Source organism: Musa acuminata, chromosome BXJ3-4, assembly GCF_036884655.1.
Source record: "Musa acuminata AAA Group cultivar baxijiao chromosome BXJ3-4, Cavendish_Baxijiao_AAA, whole genome shotgun sequence".
Taxonomy (NCBI): Eukaryota; Viridiplantae; Streptophyta; class Magnoliopsida; order Zingiberales; family Musaceae; genus Musa; species Musa acuminata.
Window position 1 is genome coordinate 1,293,685 of NC_088352.1, and position 19,470 is coordinate 1,313,154.

The following is a 19,470-nucleotide window of genomic DNA, read 5'->3' on the forward strand; positions in this document are numbered from 1 at the left end:
AAACCGATTGTGGATGCGTAAAATAGTGATTTAAAGTATTCTCAAAAGAGAAGAAGATAAAAATATTCTTTCATGAATTTCAAGACCACAAAATAATACTATCCACAATTTTGATCGTCAATCCATATGGCAAAATTGATCCGATGTCGCCCAATTGCTCGAGTGTTTTCTAAACATCGCTTAGGGGAGAGAGAACTTAACTTCAACCAGTGTTTATTATGAGAGAAAAAAAAAAACTATTAAGGAGTTAGAATGTTCGAATTTGATAGTTGGTTTGAAGTAAAAGCATACATCTTATTATAATCATCGTCGGTCACAAAGCATGAAGCGGCTTAATTAGAAAATATTCCCTTTATATGTATGTTATGCTGACGTGGCACGTGCAATTAATACCTAAGAGCTAAAATGGCATATCCAATCAACGGAAATAGATGTGAATCTATCCAATTGGCGTGAGTTGATTTGGTTTACCAAATATGGATGGTCTTTCAAGATCCAAATGGGCTCCATGTGTTTGTTGCGACTCTCAATTAGCTTAATTCATTTAAATTGGGATTCTAATTTTTTAATCAAATTTAAAATAAGCACGATTTATCCATTTAAAATATGAGATAAAAATGATGATGATGATGATGCCGCAATATTAGAATATTTAGGTGTACATTCACCAAGTCAACTGTAGTCAAACTGTAAAAAGATGTTTAGATCATAGATACCAAGACGATACTTGCAAATAAGAACATATGAATTGCTTGTTTAGATAACTTGCATTAGATCCTTCTAATATATACTCCATTCTGTAAGGATGAGACCTTCATGCATCATGAGATACAATTCAAGCCATACAAGAAATGAGGTTCCATTTTTACCACACCAATCAATCTATCTTTTTAAGGATTTTGACAAATATAAATTATCATGGGTGTCTGTCTATCCTTTTACAAATAAGGTTGTGACATAAATGACAACAACATTACAAGAATTTAAGCACAACATCGGTAAAGAAATGTTCAAAATACCAATTTACAACATTTAAGATTCCTTTGGTGTAAGAGAGACTGATCCTTCTCTTTGTCCAAAATCCAGAAGCTGAAATGTGTTTACATATAAATAAAAATTCCAAGCAAACCTGAAGAACTTCCTAGACACAGTAGATTAGCAACCAAGACAAAGCAGTAAGAAGGGTCATCGTCGAGGTGCTCATCAACTGCGAGGCGGCATTTGGTAACCACGGATATGAGTCTGGCGGAGGCATGACACAGTTGTCGCCGTTGAAGTAGATGCGCCGTGGAAAGGCCCATCCCTTTTCGAAAGTAAAAGTTGATGGATCCTTCTTGAATAGAAGTTCCGACTGTACATTTCCATAAGGTCCAGCTTCCATGAGCAAGTCATTGTAGTACTTGACACCCCAGAGCATTGCAGTATCATCTGTGACATGAAATGCATTTAAGATTTTGATCACGGATGAGGAAGAAAATAGTAAGCAACATGTACTCCAGGTTTGTAATTCTTTTTGAGTCAATAAGAAAGAAATATGCACATATATGAGGAAGATCAATAGAGGCAAACTTAAATCATAAGGTGTTCTTGCAAGATTAGATAACAGAGTTAGAGTCATCATGACTATAGGGATAATATTCATCCACTAACAGTTCCATGATACAAATAAGAGGAAAATCCACAGTGGCCTTAGAAAAGTAAAATTGAATCGAAGAAACTTACTTATTCCCCCATATGGTGTCAACGACTTGTAATTGAAGCTAAAGAGTTGAGTGAGATTGTCAAGATTCGGATGCTGGATGACAAGGTTCCACTGTGTATAATTCATCCGGTAGTTGAAATTTGTTATTGCAATCTTCACGCGCCAGTATTCCTTGTAGTTAAGTTTAACGTGCCAATGCACTCTTACGGGGCACATATGTGATGTACACTGGACCAGCGGTGTGAAGCTGTTTTTGCCAGGACCATTGACCGCGGAAGCTAAATAAGGTGAATCTCCTCTGCCATAGTAAACCAAGATATCAGTAAGAGATGACCTAAAATTGTCAGCAATAGAAAGAGTTTCACATTTTAACTCACTCCACGCAGCTTCCCGGCTGAGTTGCATTGTTCTGGCACCCACAAGTGCATGTCGGACAGTTAACAATTGTGTCATTATAGAAAGATGAAAGTGATACACAGCAAGTAGGTGTCTTCTGAGCAAGAAATTGGGAATATGTACATGTAACATTCCACGTCACTGCAATTAAATTTCAAAAAATATTTTAAAGCAAGCAATCACTATAAAGAGAGCATGCAACAAAATATTTAGTTTACTAAAAAGTTTGTGAATTTACTATAAAAATGAGGAAATTCTCAAAAGATATTTAGTAATTAAAAAAGAAACCAAAAAGTTTGTGAGTTTACTACAAAATATAAGGCATGTGATAGTTTTTACCATAAGACAGGTGGAGAAAAGGATTTTTATCAGACTGCCAAAGTGCAAATGTTAAATGTAAAACGGAAACATCAAAAGTTGCTTGTCAACAATATTAAAATTAAGGATAAATGAAGACTTATACATCATTTAATAAACATTCTATTGATGACTTAGCCTTAAGAGATAGAATATAGCAAGAAGCTTAGACATCATGGATTTGTTGGTAAAATCAGAACAAATAAGAAAAATAAAGATTTAAATAGGATAAAATTAGGTAAAAGTGTAGGACATGATGGCAGCCCTACTTCAGATTTGAATATTATAGGATATCGGAGGGTAGTTTGGTTAACTAGATTATTAACAAAATTTTGAGTATCATGTCCAATGAACCAGGGAGGAACTTTAAAGACAATTTATAAGAACCAGACAGGCATTCAAAATTACTCTAATGATAGAGGATTTAACTAATGAGTCACACTGAAGCATCTAAGAATTATATCAATGTAATAAAAGACATGTATGATATAGTATTTACAATTGCTAGGGCTATAGGGATTGTATGTATCATATTTCCTATACTATAGGACTACATCAAGGATTAGTCCTAAAATCTTATCTTCTTATATTGCTAATGGACCCATTTACTACTCATATATAGGAATATCCCCACAAAATATATTACTTGTTGATGATATTGTGCCGATTGATGAAAGTTATGAAGACCGATTTGAAACTAAAAGATTTAGTTAAGTAGGACTAAGATTGAACATATATAGTTTTGAATGTATTAGAAAAAGAAAAAGGGTGTGCTACAGATAGATGGATAAGAAGTTTCTATAAGTAAAAAATTTGAAGCACCTCGGATCTATTATTCAATACAAATGAGAGAATAACTAACACATTATTCATAGAGTAAAAGCTAGATAGTTAAAAAGTAGATAGGAGCATTGTGATGGTTGTCTTATCATCATGTCACTGTAAGATTAAAAAATATATTTTATAAGATATTTGTAAGGTTGATTATGATTTATGGATCAGAGTATTGAACGAATAATAAATGGCATGCATATAAAAAATTAGTTTAGCTGAGATGAAATCTTGAGATGAACATATGGAATTACAAAAAAAAAGAATTAAACAAATATTTTTATTTGGAAACAATTAGGTATTGGTTCAATAGAGGATCAGAATAAAAAAACATCTAAAATTATATGAACATATTTCAAGATCTATAGATGTTGTAGTTAAATAATGTTGTGGATTGAGATAAATAGCGCGAGGTAGAGGAGACTTAAGAAGACTTTAATAAAAATAATAAAATAAAATTGAATGCTTCTATTCTATTCTATCTGGATATCATATTACACAAAGCTCAATGATGGGAAAAGACATATTTAACCAACCCAAATGGTTGGGATATTATGACATGTCCATGTGCGATATAACAGTTGTATCTAAAACCTGAAATCCTATCCTATTCAAAGTTTCAAAATACTAGATTTTTGCAAGTTATCTTTGATAACTTACTCAGAGCTTGGGTTGTTCTCCTTCCATCTTGTGTAACAAACTTAGTGGGCTTTACAATTTTTGCTATTCCACACGTATACCCAGGTCCTGGAGCCCTCAAGGTGAAGTTTTTCGGCACACGCACGGTCTTGTTGGTGGTTCCTGCTGCACCAACACTGACCTGGAATGAACTTGCAGCATTAGCTGGATCCTGAACCCATGAATTAATCACTCCTCCTTTGCAACAATTGGCTATTTGCTGGTTGTATGGAGTTCCAGGAAGTAGATCCACAACTGTCGGATCCTTCTTACAGCAGTGCGGAGTGTTCCCCTTAAACCTTGAGCAATCACCTTGCTCTGTGGTCTGGGCTCCTACCATAGACCAGATGACTTCCTTCTTTGCCCAGGTCCACCCAAGAGTCCACCCAGGTGCTTGGATGTGACGATATTGCTGGAAATTGAACATCGTAACAACAGCCTGAAAATAATTCATATATCAATATTTTGATTGTAGACGCAATTCAGTTGCTACGTAAATTGAGAACACTTTTTGCCAAGATGATCTCAACAAAGAAATATGGTTTGCACTTAACATTAATTTCAGTTGTCTTTTCAATCATGAACTATGTGAAATTATGCATGGCCAAGCTGAATGCAAAAGAATTGGCCATGTGAGCATCATATAATTTCAGGAAAATAGGCCAATGACCATCTTTTGTACTTACAACATAACCATCTGGTGTCCATTGCATAATATCCCATTTGATTGTTATATTTCCATTTGGATCCAGTGAATCATAAGCCTCTGTTAAGCAAAAAAATAAAAAAAAGGTTGAAACATGAATTACAAAAGAAACATTATAAGAAATTTTTTGGATCTACTGAATATAACACTGAATCAAACAAATAGTGGATATAGATATGAACACTCTTGAACATCAAGAAATGGAATAGAGTTTGAATATCTAAGAAAAAGGTTTTTTGTATTGAAAATTATTTTACGATCACCCATTCAGGCCATTCCTCCTAGATAACATTAACTAATTCTTCAACAATATGTGCACCAAACACCCTAAATTTTACCACTAATTTTTTTCCCTCTGTAATAACATGTTAATTTAACGGCATTATTCTTACGTTTTTCGTCACTGGTGAGATAAAAAATTTTAATCAGTTTGATCACCTGCAAGATGTACATCTTGTGAACATCACTAAGAAAATTGGGTACAATCAGCATTGGTGTTTGTATTCAGCAATTCAAAAAAACATGGTCATTCATTTTGGCTAAACCAAAGAAAAATCAACCTTGCAACAACTAGAGATTTAATGAGGCAGACATCTATTTCTGCAGGTAGTAAAATCCTCAAGTACTGAACTAAAGAGAGCTAGATCAGCAACTACTCTTCTCCAGTAGTGACTTAAAAATAAGAAAAAACAGTTGCAAATCATGTTCTTAATGAAAAGAAAACGTAGTGCCGCAAAAATAGAAAACCAATTACCAAAATTCGAGGCTCCACCCTAAACAATTGCATCTCAGCTATCTAATGAGACAGAGATGTCCTATTTCTGCAGGTATTATGATCCTTAAATACTGAACACACTAGAGTTAGATCGGTAACTATATCTTTTTTTTTTTTTGGAGAAAACAAAAAAGAAATCCAGTAGCAATTACAAAAGAAGAGCTTAAGCTCCGGGGAAGCCCATCACGAAAAGGACCGAACTCAGCCAGATGGAGTAGAAAAAGCTAATTCGAGACCAAATGTCCCAATATTGAGAAGAATGGAGCAATATCTAAGGACAACAAGCTTCCCCTTTACCATTTTACCACCATCTCCGACGAAACCCGTGACAATGAGCATCAACCTCAAGCATTTTGAGTGGAAAACTTGGATTTTGAGACGAAAAGATCAAATGTTGAGAAGAATGGAGCACTTGATAAGGAGAAAATGAACTAGGAATTGACCTGTGGATGGGATCAGAGCGGACAAGACCAGGAAGAACAGGAGGGAAATGGCCAAAGGTGCGAGCTTTCCTACAGATCCGCCGAAGATCGATCTGGAGGAGCTCAGATCCATCACCGCTGCTAGTCGTGGGGAGGCTCTCAGATCTGCACTCCTGCTGCAACGAGACAGGAGAGCAGAGAAAGTAAACACCAACCCCTTTCTTTTAGTATGTGAGAGAGAGAGAGAACCTCACGATGTAGTAATAATGAGTGTTTAAGTAGGTTGCTAGGAAAGAGCTGTCCTGTGAGGTGTCAGCACACACACACACACAACACACACAAAATCCAACACTCCAAGTCATGTGATCCAAGGAAAAATACTGCCTTCGATGGATCTCTCAGTTTCCAGTTTTAACATGTTTTTACATTTCTAAAGCTCACAAGAATAATAATTTTTAGTCGGGTGTTATCGAACGACAGGGTCGAGTTGACGAAACAATCCAATTTATAGCATTTGCTTCGATTGGCAAGTATAATATGGAGTAACAAACAAGATTTACTCCATGCAGTCTCGATTAACTTTATAGATTAGCTATTCAATCCATCTCTATCATCGGTTGGTCCCCTGTACCCATCAACAAATAAACCTCATGCATTTCATCGACGAGGAGTCCCATTTCCACACCCACCAAGTTGGGTCTATTGATTTGGGAAATCCACCAACCAGCAAATCCATTTCAGAATAAAATATTCCAAGAATGACGAAGGAAACAGATGTATAAACAATATTATTTTCCTCTTTTTTATTTTGAGAATTCACTTATTTAAAACTGTTGTTGCAAGCATCGGCTACTTTTCCTTCAATCATTGGAGGTTGCTGGATAGAGAAATGGTTTGCCGACACATGCTTTTTTTTCTGCATAATTAGGCAAGTTCTTGATTAGGTACATCAAGAACTACTCGTATAATGAATGATATGTAGAAAAACATAAATATTTTTTCATGGAAATTCATTCCGTTAATCTTTTACATAAAAGATATTATTATGACTATAGAATTTAAAAGAAGGATGATATTTGTACCTTATCTCTATTCATTTTAGAATTATAAGAAGGGTAATTTAGTCAAAAAAAATTTATTTTTTCACACTACTAGGATCAAAATACCCTCTATAAAATTAAAAAAAGATAGTCGATATCAATTGACTTTGGTTTATTTGGGTCAATAAAAGTCTTAAGTATTTGATTTATTCATATTAACATTGTTTTCTTTTTTTTTTTCTCAAATCACCATGCTACCTACCCTCATTCAACCAATGCAACAACTACTTTGTTGTTGTTGCATGAATGTATATGAAAACTATCATCATTAAAAGATTCACAAGAGGTTTCTCTAACATATAAAAAAACAATTCCTTCTAGGAATTTGCTACGAATTCTTTTTGTAAAATCTAATTAAGCCTACTTTGTTGCTTCGTATAATGCAAGATACTTGTTTTGATACTGTTCAAATTTCATCTTATGGACCATCTTTTATTTGATTAGCAAACTATTGCATAGTGCTATATCTATGAATCAAGGTCATTGAATTGAAGAATTTGCTCGGTATGTATGTTACTACTAGCAACTAGAAGATTCAGAGAAGATGGATGAGAATAGTAAAATAAATGAAGCAATTAACAATCTGATGCAAAAATTTGCAAACTATACGAGTATAGTTGACTCAAATAATCCTAACAAAAATATACAATAACGACTGAACGAGGGTGATGACGTGGAGGAACCAAAGGAGATGAGGCCATTGTTTGGTAATGCTGAACAAGAGAGGACCAACTTAGTGCACGATGATATGATGTCACAAACGAAGACATTATCGTTCGCAGTCAAAGAGGAGACGAGATTATCATCATTCAACGATGTCGTCGACAAAGTCGCTATAAAGAAGTCAATGCTAGCGAGGGGAGGATGCCATCGTCGTTCATTGTCGGAGAAAAGTAGAGAAGTTCGTCATCACCGGAGAAGAGAGAATGTAGCCACCATTTGCTATCAAAGAGAAGTAAAGGAGTTTGTTGTCATCATTTGCTATCGAAGAGGAGAGGTTGTCATTGCCTATACTAAGATTATACTCGTTCGGTGTAACCTTCATTTAGCCCCTCTTGTCATTTACCTCAAACTCGATCTAGCCCGAAATTCAACCCGATTCACTTTAGAATCTGACTTGAATGGATTAGACCTGAACCAATATCTCTACTATACCGAACCAATCCTCGGATCAATCGGATTTGAATCTAACCACTCGATTCAATAAAAGGGGTCAACCTAAGTTTCGAGATAATTTTTTATATTTTTAAAATAAGGATACCCATGGTAAAACCCCTGAATTATTTTGGTAAATTACCCTTATAGTAATGATAACATCAAGGCATACTAACAAAAAATATATATATATATAATAAATTATCTAGTACAAACCTTCTACCATCATGTAATGGACTGATGGATACCGACTTTGTATTAAGTATATCGAATGATGGTACAGAGTTCATATTTACTTGGTACAACTCTGATATGGAACTATTCCACCGACTCATTAGCTTGCATCCCAACCATACTAACACTGCGTTCTTTAAAAGGATTTGGCTGTCATCAGTCCTTTTGCCATCTTGTTTTAGAGGTGCAGATACATTGTGCCGAGCATCCCTTCCGATGCCAATGACTTCCTCACCCTGTCATGGCCCCACGCACCATTTGGATGGCAAAGTTCCTGGGACACAAAATAAATCCATGTCTCATCAGCAACACAGCAGTAATTAAGGCTGGGTGCAGAACACATAGCAGACATCGAGTTTGGCAGCTCTGTCAGATTAACCTGGTGTGAATGAGTTGGTGCTGGTAATTTTGTTTGCCGGCCTGTGAGATTGACCAGAGAAATAAAACCCGATTCTGCTTGAAATGAACTTGAAACTGATTTGTTTGCTCCACTGAGACGTTTACCAGAACTGACAATGTCAGACATTGATATAATCATTTCATTAATGGGCGTGGCTTCATGGAATTTTATAGGTAAATTAATATTATAATATTTCTTAGATTATTGATATGCTTAATTGAATCTAATTAAGCATATCAAGATAGTAGGTGAGGATGTAAGCGTGAACAGTCAATATAATATCCAGAAAGAATACACGAGTTTACATCCTCTTCAGATCTCTATACTCTAAAAACTAGATTCTTTTCCTTTTGAGTTTTTTATTAACTTAAGAATCGAAAGGATATTATTCAGTATATATCTTTTCGTAAGCTCTTTTGATTAAAGAGTTAATTATCAAGGGAGGAAGTCTTAGAGGAGTAGTCAGTGCAAACAATCTCGAGCAGCATCTGGTTTTCGAGAAATAAGATAGGTTGGATTAATTTATTATATGGAATTAACGATAAATTCTAATGCTAACCATCAGAAAAATGGATATTAACGGTTGCCGATGACAATGCAATCTGACTAATTAATAGTTGCTATGATTCACATTAAGCTATTGAAACAATCTGATTATCTCAGAATCTCATTGTAAGGAGTCAGCACTAAAACTGAAGCACTACAATATAACTCCCAAATCAGCTGCCAAAAGATATTAGAAAATTTTATCAGTTTCTTAAAAGTATGGTTTAATGTGATTGTAATGTAAGTATAAGATTATAATATGCTATATGTTATAAAAAAAATTTTAATGTCATGACTAAAATCAAATAATAATATATCAAATTTACGATGTGTATCTTTTGTTGTAATATAGAAAGAACTTTATTTGTTCCATAAGGGCATTGATCAGAAAAATCATAATGATGTTTCTCCTGTCAAGATCATCTCTTAAGTTTGTAGGGGCACCATCTAAGATGAGTAATTAGGAAAGTTCCTCCTATCAAGATCATCTTCTAAAGAATCCTATCTTAATTAGACTTTATTTGATTGATAATCATGAATTTAATTATATCTATAATATATCTCATTAATTAGAAAGGATCATAGTAAAGATTAATTCTTGTTATTATAACTCGGATGAGTGAAAAAGAGATTTACGGTTTTAACTAATGATAGCGCTTGATTCATATCAAATTATTGAAATGCTCCGATAAAAATATTATAACTCAATTAAAACATTTCCATTATAAAAAAAAAAAAGTAAAATAATATAAACATAACTATTCCATGGTTGCTTTGCATTTACTCTTCCTATGGTTTATATAACTCATTATTCCACTTGGTCACGAATTTATATGGTCTTGGTTAAAAAGATAAAGAAGAATTATAGAAACATTAAACTTGAGATTTCAAAAGTAAATACTGTAGTAAGTGCATGATAGACAATGTAAAATATAAGGTTGGATTTTGCAAGCTCTAAATAGTAACATAATAAAGGTCCAAAACAGTTTGTGAGGCACAAATATCCATATAACATTGTTGTGAACCCAAAACACTACTTTAAAGACTTGCCTAGGTAACTCCAAGATGTTAAAATAGTTGAAGTTTTGATTACTCTGCACATATGTAAAACACCCAAAATAGCTAATTGGTGGCTTTAATTTTGGTAGTTTAGGTCAATCTACTGAATGGGATAAAAAGCCTATTACAAGCCACTTACATACTATCTAAGGCATTAACAAAATAAAAATATATGGAGATATAGAGACATTAATCTAATTAGAGCTTTTGTTGGTGAACCTATCTCATTTATTAAGTTTTTAGATGCACTAAAATTGATCTAAAATTTAGGTGCTTAGATGTTGGAAAGTTAAGGTGGCTTTTGTTGTGCTTAACTAGAGTGAATCTACTGAAGCTTTCCCAAGCTCAAGAAAGTCATTTGTGTTAGTGTTGGTATGTATTTTAGGAGTTATAATTACATTCAAACTACTTGAAGGAAGGAATCCTAATTAGATCGTAATTCTTTAGTGGATTACGATTTAGATTTATTGAGGGATTCGAGTAAGAAGTCCTATAAATACACTTATATTTAATTAGTTTTTTAGAGACATCAAATTTATTCCTATAAATACATTTGGTTTTGGTGAGAGAAAGAGGTAGAGCACTTTGGGTGCTCTAAAAGTCTCCTAAAGCATCGACCCCTTTTATAGGTGATTAGGGAGCAATTACATCTAAAATCATCGATAACAAGAGGGGAATGTGCAGTATTTTAGGCAGGGTGTACGCTGTTGGGGTTCGAAAGATTGAATGTTTGGTCATGTATGGCTCATGATGATCATGTGTCCTCGGATCTGACCTCCATGCCATGTTTGATTGATGAAATCATCGAGGGATTGACTATTCATTCAGACCGTTCAAGTCATTGGGCTACTTGGGATTCGATCTTAATGGTTCTACTAAGTATCCCTAAGACATTTTGGAGGTTCAAGTCCTCCTTTTAGCACCAATCTGTTATTGTAAATTCTAGTTGTCTATGTTGGAACGATGATTCAGATTCAATTGAGACATGTTTCAAGTTCATCTTAGTTCTAGATAGTGATCTCTTGAAGCACCAACTTTGTAAAAGCTAAGTCAGGAGTGTTTCTAACAAATGCTCATTTGATGATCAAGTTAGTTCACGAGTTTAAATAGGTTGAACCAGTCGAATTGGTCGAACCAATCGGATAGCACTGAATAAAAATCATGTTGAGATGTGCACCTAGAGGTCCCTTTTATAGGTGACTAGAGAGCAGTTACATCCGAGATCATCAGCGATAAGAAGAGAACATGTGACATTTTAGGTAGGGGGTATGGTACAATGTTCATTGTTCCTAAGGCCCAAGTTATCCGTCCGTAATAATCATGAGGTTCGAGCGGTCAAACGTTTAGCCACGTATAACCCATGATGACCATGTATCCCCGGATCTAACCTCCACACATAAGCAATGTTTGATTTTTCGAATCCTCAAAAGGTTAGCTTTTCCACCACATGATATCTTACATGATCATCAAGTCAAATCTCAAATCTATATGATAGAATACATAAGAGAATTACGTTTGAGTAAGGATAACTCGATGATCTTATAATTAATCTCACGTAATGAATAATTTAATTTTTTTTAATGGAGATAGAGAATTATCAAATGACATTAAATTTTGTATTGATTTTCTGTTATAATTTTTTATTTATTGATCTTTATTTTTTTAGTTTTTAAGTTTTTTTCTCTCTCCCTAAGACTTTGTGGGGTCAGTTCCGTGGTACAAATTGTTTACCTGCTTGGTTCGAAGTGGACAGGTTACGTAATGCACAGCCATGAATCCATCCATGGATGCATCAAAGTCGCTGCTGCTGCCACCATTAATAGTCACACCGAATGACATGTCCAACTTGGCTTACACATTTGCACAAAGCAGTGGCAGCTTACGGACCCATAGATGGGACAACATCACCTTCAGGCAGTGCAGAGAAGAAAGAAACAAGAGGAGAAAAACATCTCACTGTCCATGCTCGACTTTTGGTATGTAGTTAACTCTCTGTACGTAGTAGTTTAAGCCTATACATGCATAGCTCTGACTGTTTTGGAGGAGTCAACGTATCTCATGTAGCATTAAGTAGACAATAATTTGGAATCTCGATATAATTATTCTGACTTTGGTACCATTAACACTGCCAAGGGTCATTATCCATAAGGGAACACAGCAGTATGATCCGTTCAAGTCAGACTGGGCAGCATCTATCGCTTCACTCACAGTTGGTGTCATCATATATGCCGATAAGGAAAAAATAATGAGAAATTTTGAACCAAATTATAAGAACTACACGAGTCTATTATTATTAATTTGGAATTATGCACTTGAACTAGTTGTTTAGGACTAATAGATCAATCCAAATCCTTGCTCATCTCTTGTATGAGACTTAAGGCTGCGGTTGGCCATATCTTTATATTTTTAATGTACAATTGAAGTTTAGTAAATAATAAATAAAAATTATAATTTAAATATGCATTGACATAAGTCAACGTTGCTTAGTGAAATTATATTTCAAAAGTTCATTAAATATTTAATTATCCTTTTAAAATTTTTAATATTTATTTAAAAGTGAATACATATTTTTATTTAAATAAATAAATAAAAATAGATTTATATATGAATGTAATCTTATAAAAATTTCATATGGACCAAATATATAATAAATAAATATATATATATAATTATTATTATAAATAAATAAATATAATTTTATTTTTATAAAAAATATATATAAATCATATTGATTTCTCACTAAATCATTTTGTCAATCGTGTAATTTTAGATAAAGTTATAAAGTACCTTCAAATTTTAAAAAATTATATTAACATCCTTCAAATATTAAAATGCTAATTACAGCATTTAGGCCATATATGATTTGAAAAAAAAAAATTTATCAAACACCAGTACAACTGTACATTGGGCCCTCAATGTATATTTCATATATATTTCCAAACATACCCTAGATGGTCTTAGCATATATAAAGCTTTAGTTGAAGATTCTTAGCTACATCAAAGTTCAACATAGCATTGATAAAACACTAGCATGATGCATATAAAGCCTTGTCGCTTAACCTCGTCCACAAATAATCCTCTTTTACTCGACTCTCTCACTATGCCCAATAGTATGTTGATTCTGATACTAACTACCACAATCCAGCAACTTAGATTCTTTTTGATAAAATGATCGAAAGAAAATTATGCGCCTAATTTTTTTTTCACTACTATGGTTTTTTTAACAAGTAAACTCACAACAAAGAGACAAAACAAGCTACTATGACTTTTTTTATCACTATTATGAGTTTTTTAACAAGTAAACTAAATCTTTAGGACGTTCAACCGGGTTAGTGTGATAAACTGCCTCTTTGAACAGTTCGATTGTGTTGGTGTTGGAAGTTACCTCTTCTAACGGTTGGGTTGTGTTGTTGCTACTGAGTTATACAAACTATCATTTTATCGCACCAAATGGTGGTACGAAGCAACTGAAGCCCTCTATATTATTGCTCAAGCCCAATAATAGCTCTTAAGGTTACGAAGTTTATAACATTCTTTTGTTGGGTCGTCCTAGCATTACTCTATTAAAGTACAATTTGATTGTCCAATGCAAAGGAGGATTCAGATCCGACTTTGGTTCAAATCTAAGTTTATCATAAACTTCGAGTCTAAAGATGGGTGAGTTCAAGAATGGATTTTCTAAAAAATGTATTAAGGGTGTATTCATCAAAATCCCTTTGATGCTTAAATCAATAAAAAACTCAGAGGATTCGATCAAGTATTGAAAAATTTAAGTCTTGGAAAACATACTTAGGATCTTTTTTATATCAAGATCCCTTTGATGCTTTGTATTTGAGGTCAATGTTAAATGCATGGAATGATTACATGCTTTCTCCTATCATATATACGATTATATAATATCGAATTTAAAAATAAAAGATAATAGTTGACTATATCAACTTTATGTATAACTCCCTTGGATAGAATCAATTGTCATGTCATCCTCATGATGAGATATGGGTGATGATGTATCAATCACATGATGGTAAGGTATAATTACGACGAGGTATCGACCACATGATGATAATGTATCATTTATGCAATCTGAAATGTCAATCATATGATGATTGCATATAATGATGTCACCATAATTATGATGATCAGTCATAGTCTTTCATGAATAGAGTTGAGAGAAATAAGAAAGGAAAAAAGAAAAAAAAATATTTTAATAATATTCGTAGTTCATTTAAAATTTAGATATAGAAGACCAACTAAAAACTATCGGATAAAAATAAAAAATAGACGCTTTTTTGCGTTGTTTCCTGTAATCAATGGACTTGCATATAGATCATTTAAAGCCTTTGTTACCTCAGTCCTTGTACTGTAATTTATTCATTGGCGAAGGGTCATTTGAGACTTTAGCTCGCTAGCAAATCCATTCAATAGCTTGCTAGATTTGCAGCCAGTAAATAATACGCACATCACCGCAAATCCAAGAAGGCTCAATCGATGCTTGCGATTTCACCGGCATGCACACAACGAGCACAAGAAAGCGGTCTTTTGAACGCGAAAAGGCACACGTCTCTACTTCAAAATCTCTACTTTTCTTCAATGCCCACATCCCATCTACTCAAACCTCAAGGCACTCAAAAGGTCATCTCTCAAGAGAGCAAAAGCTTGGATGCTTTGCTCTTTGATGATGAATTGATCGAAGAGCTCAGGATGGATGGTGGCTGGATACCATCACCGTCTCTCACTTGTCATCTCGAGCTCTGGCATATTTTTGCCAGATTTATCACGGTACCATGGTACAGTAGCTCAGTATGGATGGTGGCAGCTTTATGATGCAGCAGAAAGACCCAAAGGCCCTTCTCTGAACCCCGTCAGGACTCTAAAGAACTCTCCAGGGAATCCCCAACTCCTCCTTTGGTCCACCTTCGGTTTCAGAGTCCATGGACGGACTGTAGTAGGGAAAGGTTGCAGCAATGGAGATGGGTGCCAACTCTCTCGGGGTATCCGGGTCCTCCTCTGGCTCCAGCGATTCCCTCCACGGGCTCGCGTTCGGGAAAAAGATTTACTTTGAGGACGGTGGTGGTGGTGGCGGTTATGGTGGGAGCTCGTCCAACGCCCCCGTAGCCACGTCTCCTGCTCCGGTGGCGGCGGCGGCGGCACCGCCTCAGCATGCGAAGAAGGGGAAGGGAGTGGTGCATGGAGGGAAGCAGCAGCCTCCGAGGTGCCAGGTGGAGGGCTGCCATGTGGATCTCACCGGGGCGAAAGCTTATTACTGTCGACACAAAGTCTGTGGGATGCACTCAAAGGCACCAAAAGTGATGGTTGCAGGCTTGGAGCAGCGGTTCTGTCAGCAATGTAGCAGGTTGATTTGATTTTAGTGGCTTTTTATTGTTCTTTACAACTCCTGTTGGCATCTGATTTCAAATGTGATGTTTAGGTTTGCAGAAATTGACTTTGGTTTCTTTTTCTGTAAAAGACTGTCGCGTGTTGTTAGTAGAAAACATGTTCAGTTCTTTAACTAGTTGATATGTAGGTGATTTGTTATAGGTTTAACTTTGACCTGATGGCACCTTCTGCTTATTTTGGTACGCCTGGTTTGCTGTTCAAACAGTAATTGTTTTTTCCTGGTCCTTTTGGCAATTGCTTTTTGGGTTTTTGGAATCTAAGAATTGTCTTAGGCAGGTTGATGTTGCATGCATTGTGGGGATGGCAATTTAACTGCGTTTTCTTGGAATTTTTGGGTTCTTCTTCCTAATCTTTTCAGGTTTTACCAGTAATTTACTACTTTCCCTTATTTTTATAACACAGTTTGATATTCCTTTTATACTTTTTGCTCTATTTGGGGGTAGGTAAGTTTCTGATTCAATTGATATAATATAAAAATTGACAAGAAAAAATCAGACGTGAGGTTATGAGTGAGTTCAGCCACTGGTAGCTTTGGAAGTTAATCAAAATTAAACATTATGAAACCCGATTCTTGATGGTTTGTTACCAATGGAACTGATGAATGTTTCAGCTAGGGTTCTTTGATGTCAAGAAATTAATACATTAAGCTAGCTCGTGTAGTAGGCTAGTAGAGCAATGCTTGCCACTTAGATTGATACGAAGCACTGGGTTTGTCCATCAGTTAAGTGGAATTTTGGTAGCAACATAGGAGGAAATCAATAGCTACTGTAATGCACCTTTGCTTCTTGTTAGGCTTCATATTGATTGTGTCTTTGCAGCTACCTAGAAAAAGTTTCCCTATTACTGTTTCATGCGACATGTGTAGGGCTCCATGAAACTTCAGATTTTATTCTTTGGCCTGGGCTTGCATTATTTGTTCTGCTTATGTTCCTAGGTTTGTCTCGTTTTACCTGTTGTTCCTAAATATTAAACCCTTCCGTTGCATACTTTTATGTCTATGTGATGCTGTAGTACTTTTTTCCTGTGTTGTGGTTGAACAGTTTTTAGTTGGCATCAAGGTGTATCGTGCTAGTTGCAATACATGATCCAATTTGATGATGGTTCTCTGCAAGATGTAAACATTTCTGTAATTGTTTTATCGCACTTCTTTATCTTTTTTCTTCTACTTTGATAAATTGCTGATGATTATGTTTGAGAAAACCTTTTTATTTTTACATGTGCCTCTATTTTGACACGAAACCAGATGTAACTTACCCTCACTAGCATTATGATCTGGCAAATAACTACAAGTTTCAAGATGATCTGTGGAGCAAATTTACCTACTTGACCTTAGGAATATATTCCTCTTGATGATTGCATCTGAAAAAGTACTTATTATTTACATCCATCATACTGGTTATTTACATCCTGCTCTTTGTTTTGGTCCCCAAATGCCATATCGATTTCCTCATTTGAAATTTTATTTGGCTGGTAGTTTATTGTGATGATGAAGTAAAGTATACAAAGAAATAAACTATTTAAGATGAAATATGGACATGATTTATGTTAAAGTCACTGAAGGTTGAAGGGACAATGCAGGTGAATTATTCTAGTGACCTTGCTCCAACAGTTGCAATTTTTATTGGTGCAACATACACTTTCTTTTCTCCTGACCTTTGCATATTTTTTCTACTAGTAACTTTTTTTTTTCATGTAAGAAGTTCGCTTTTATAAATCTTTCATCTTTTTGAATAAAACGATCAAGTTTTGTTTTGTCAGTATACTTTATTGTGTGCTAGGATATATTTTCATGTGTATTTATGGGTGTGATAGGGAAGGACAAGAGTGGATTTTCTGACTGACATTGCTCTATCACTGTCATGTAAGCCATTTCTATTTCTGTTAATGGCAGAGCCGAAGATTTAACACGGACAAGAATCTTGATCCTCTACCTTTAACCTTTCCAAGCATTCATTTATTTTGTGCAACAATCCTTACAATATGGATTATACTAGTGAAAAAGCCAAACCTAGAAAACACCAACAAGCCAGATTCTTTGCACAACAAAAGCATAGGCAGCAAGTGCAAATATTAGATTCAGTATGTATTCACATGGTTGGTTCCGTCTGGAAATGGGCAATATAAGCTCATAGATATTCTTACTGCTTTAAAAGTTTGTTTTAGGCTAGTTATTCTGAATTTTATCAAGCTGTAAAATTTGTTGCTCATGATTCAAAACTAAAGTGTTCGTCTAGTTCAATCTAGTCATCATTTATCAATTGAACCATTCAACAGGTTCTCTGACCTTGTGACCATCATTGGTTCCAACTCTTCATTAAATATCTGCTAGTTGAGCCTGTAACCAACAATTAAGATTCAGAATAAAGTATCTTTCGTTTGCTCACTTCTTATATACTTGTGTGACTGACCAAATTGCTTTTTCTTTAAGTTGAATTAGGCTTTCATATGCTACTAGTGGTTTTATGAGGTGCATAACTATCAGACTCGTGTTATTTCAATATACTTTTCAGTCTTAGTTTCTTATGGAGCATGTGATTATCCATTACAGTTATTAATCAATTCTTACTCTCTGATCTGAGTGCTGCTAAACATAGATTTCACCAGTTACCCGAATTTGACCAAGGGAAACGCAGTTGCCGCAGACGGCTTGCAGGCCATAATGAGCGTCGAAGGAAGCCGCCGCCTGGGCCTTTTGCATCACGATATGGTCGCAATGCTTCATCCTTCTTCCATGGTCAGAAACATTTATTACATATTCCCCACACATCAATGAGTTTTATTTTTTTTTTTTCCTAGAGTTGTAGATGAGTGGATTTTCCATCATGCTCACAGGACCAAGCAGATTCAGAAGCTTTCTCATGGACTTTAATTATCCAAGGTTTTCTAGCAACACATGGGACGTTTGGCCGACCATTAGGCCTGCCGATCGGGTGGTCGGTAACCAGATCAGTCTGGGACTCTTGTTTCCACCTTCTGGTGCCGCGATGGCACATGACGGCCATCCACCTTTAGAGGAGCCACTGTTCTCCATCCCTCAAATTCCACCAGGTGAATGTCATGCAGGAGTCACCGACTTGAGCTGTGCTCTCTCTCTTCTGTCAACTCAACCGCCATGGAGCAGCAACACCACTCTCCGGAATCAGACTTCAACCTCCTCAGCAAGCAGCAGCTTCGATGGCACCTCAACAGCGCAGCCAGCCATTTCAAACACTTGCATGACGAACCAATGGAGTTTTATCGGTAACGGAGGAAGGAGGAGTAACTCTCAAAATGTGCAACAGGACATGGGTTTAGCCACAGTGGCAGCCGAGGATGTCCATGGTCAGTTCTCAGGTGAACTGGAATTAGCTCGACAGGGAAACGGGCAGTGCCTCGGCCATGTCATGCACTGGTCACTCTAGAGCATCTGTTTTCTCTCTCCTTGGAGCTGTCAATGATGTGTTTTTGGATTGTGATAGTGCGAGGATTTGGACTGTAAGAAGCATCAGCTCATCCTTGTGCATGTGATGGTGTATGTAAAGATCATTGGATCTCAAAACTAGTTGAGTTGTAATGTTTTCTTTTGGTGCTAAGTTGCAACATCTCTCTCAGTGATAGAGATGTTTGTAAGGAGTCGCACCATTGACTTTGGTAGCGTTCACTGTACTAGAGAGGAGACTAAGAAGAGGTCTTTTAACTGCTACCGTTGTTTATAGATGGTTAAGCTTATTAG

At 35.5% G+C, this 19,470-nt stretch overlaps 2 protein-coding genes across 2 annotated transcripts; one reads left to right on the forward strand and one right to left on the reverse strand.

Moving 5' to 3' along the window:
• Window positions 1-883: 883 nt before the first annotated feature.
• Window positions 884-6,108, reverse strand: LOC135637342 (COBRA-like protein 1). Its single transcript, XM_065150036.1, has 6 exons — window positions 5,889-6,108; window positions 4,651-4,730; window positions 3,947-4,403; window positions 2,080-2,239; window positions 1,723-2,000; window positions 884-1,428 (listed from the first exon to the last, which is right to left on the reverse strand). Exons 1-6 carry the CDS (start codon window positions 5,998-6,000, stop codon window positions 1,142-1,144), a joined length of 1,374 nt encoding a protein of 457 aa, XP_065006108.1. The 5' UTR covers window positions 6,001-6,108; the 3' UTR covers window positions 884-1,141.
• Window positions 6,109-15,015: 8,907 nt separating this feature from the next.
• Window positions 15,016-19,450, forward strand: LOC103980350 (squamosa promoter-binding-like protein 14). The gene is made up of 3 exons (XM_009396726.3): window positions 15,016-15,714; window positions 18,353-18,492; window positions 18,591-19,450. The coding sequence occupies exons 1-3, from the start codon at window positions 15,326-15,328 to the stop codon at window positions 19,157-19,159; spliced, it is 1,098 nt and encodes a 365-aa protein (XP_009395001.2). The 5' UTR covers window positions 15,016-15,325; the 3' UTR covers window positions 19,160-19,450.
• Window positions 19,451-19,470: the final 20 nt, after the last annotated feature.

Coding starts and splice junctions, on each gene's coding strand:
- LOC103980350 (XM_009396726.3), top strand. CDS start 15,326: ATGGAGATGGGTGCCAACTCTCTCGGGGTATCCGGGTCCTCCTCTGGC. Junction 15,715..18,352: donor TTCTGTCAGCAATGTAGCAG/GTTGATTTGATT, acceptor TGCTAAACATAG/ATTTCACCAGTTACCCGAAT. Junction 18,493..18,590: donor TGCTTCATCCTTCTTCCATG/GTCAGAAACATT, acceptor TCATGCTCACAG/GACCAAGCAGATTCAGAAGC.
- LOC135637342 (XM_065150036.1), bottom strand. CDS start 6,000: ATGGATCTGAGCTCCTCCAGATCGATCTTCGGCGGATCTGTAGGAAAG. Junction 4,731..5,888: donor CGCTCTGATCCCATCCACAG/GTCAATTCCTAG, acceptor TTTGCTTAACAG/AGGCTTATGATTCACTGGAT. Junction 2,001..2,079: donor CAGCCGGGAAGCTGCGTGGA/GTGAGTTAAAAT, acceptor TTACTATGGCAG/AGGAGATTCACCTTATTTAG.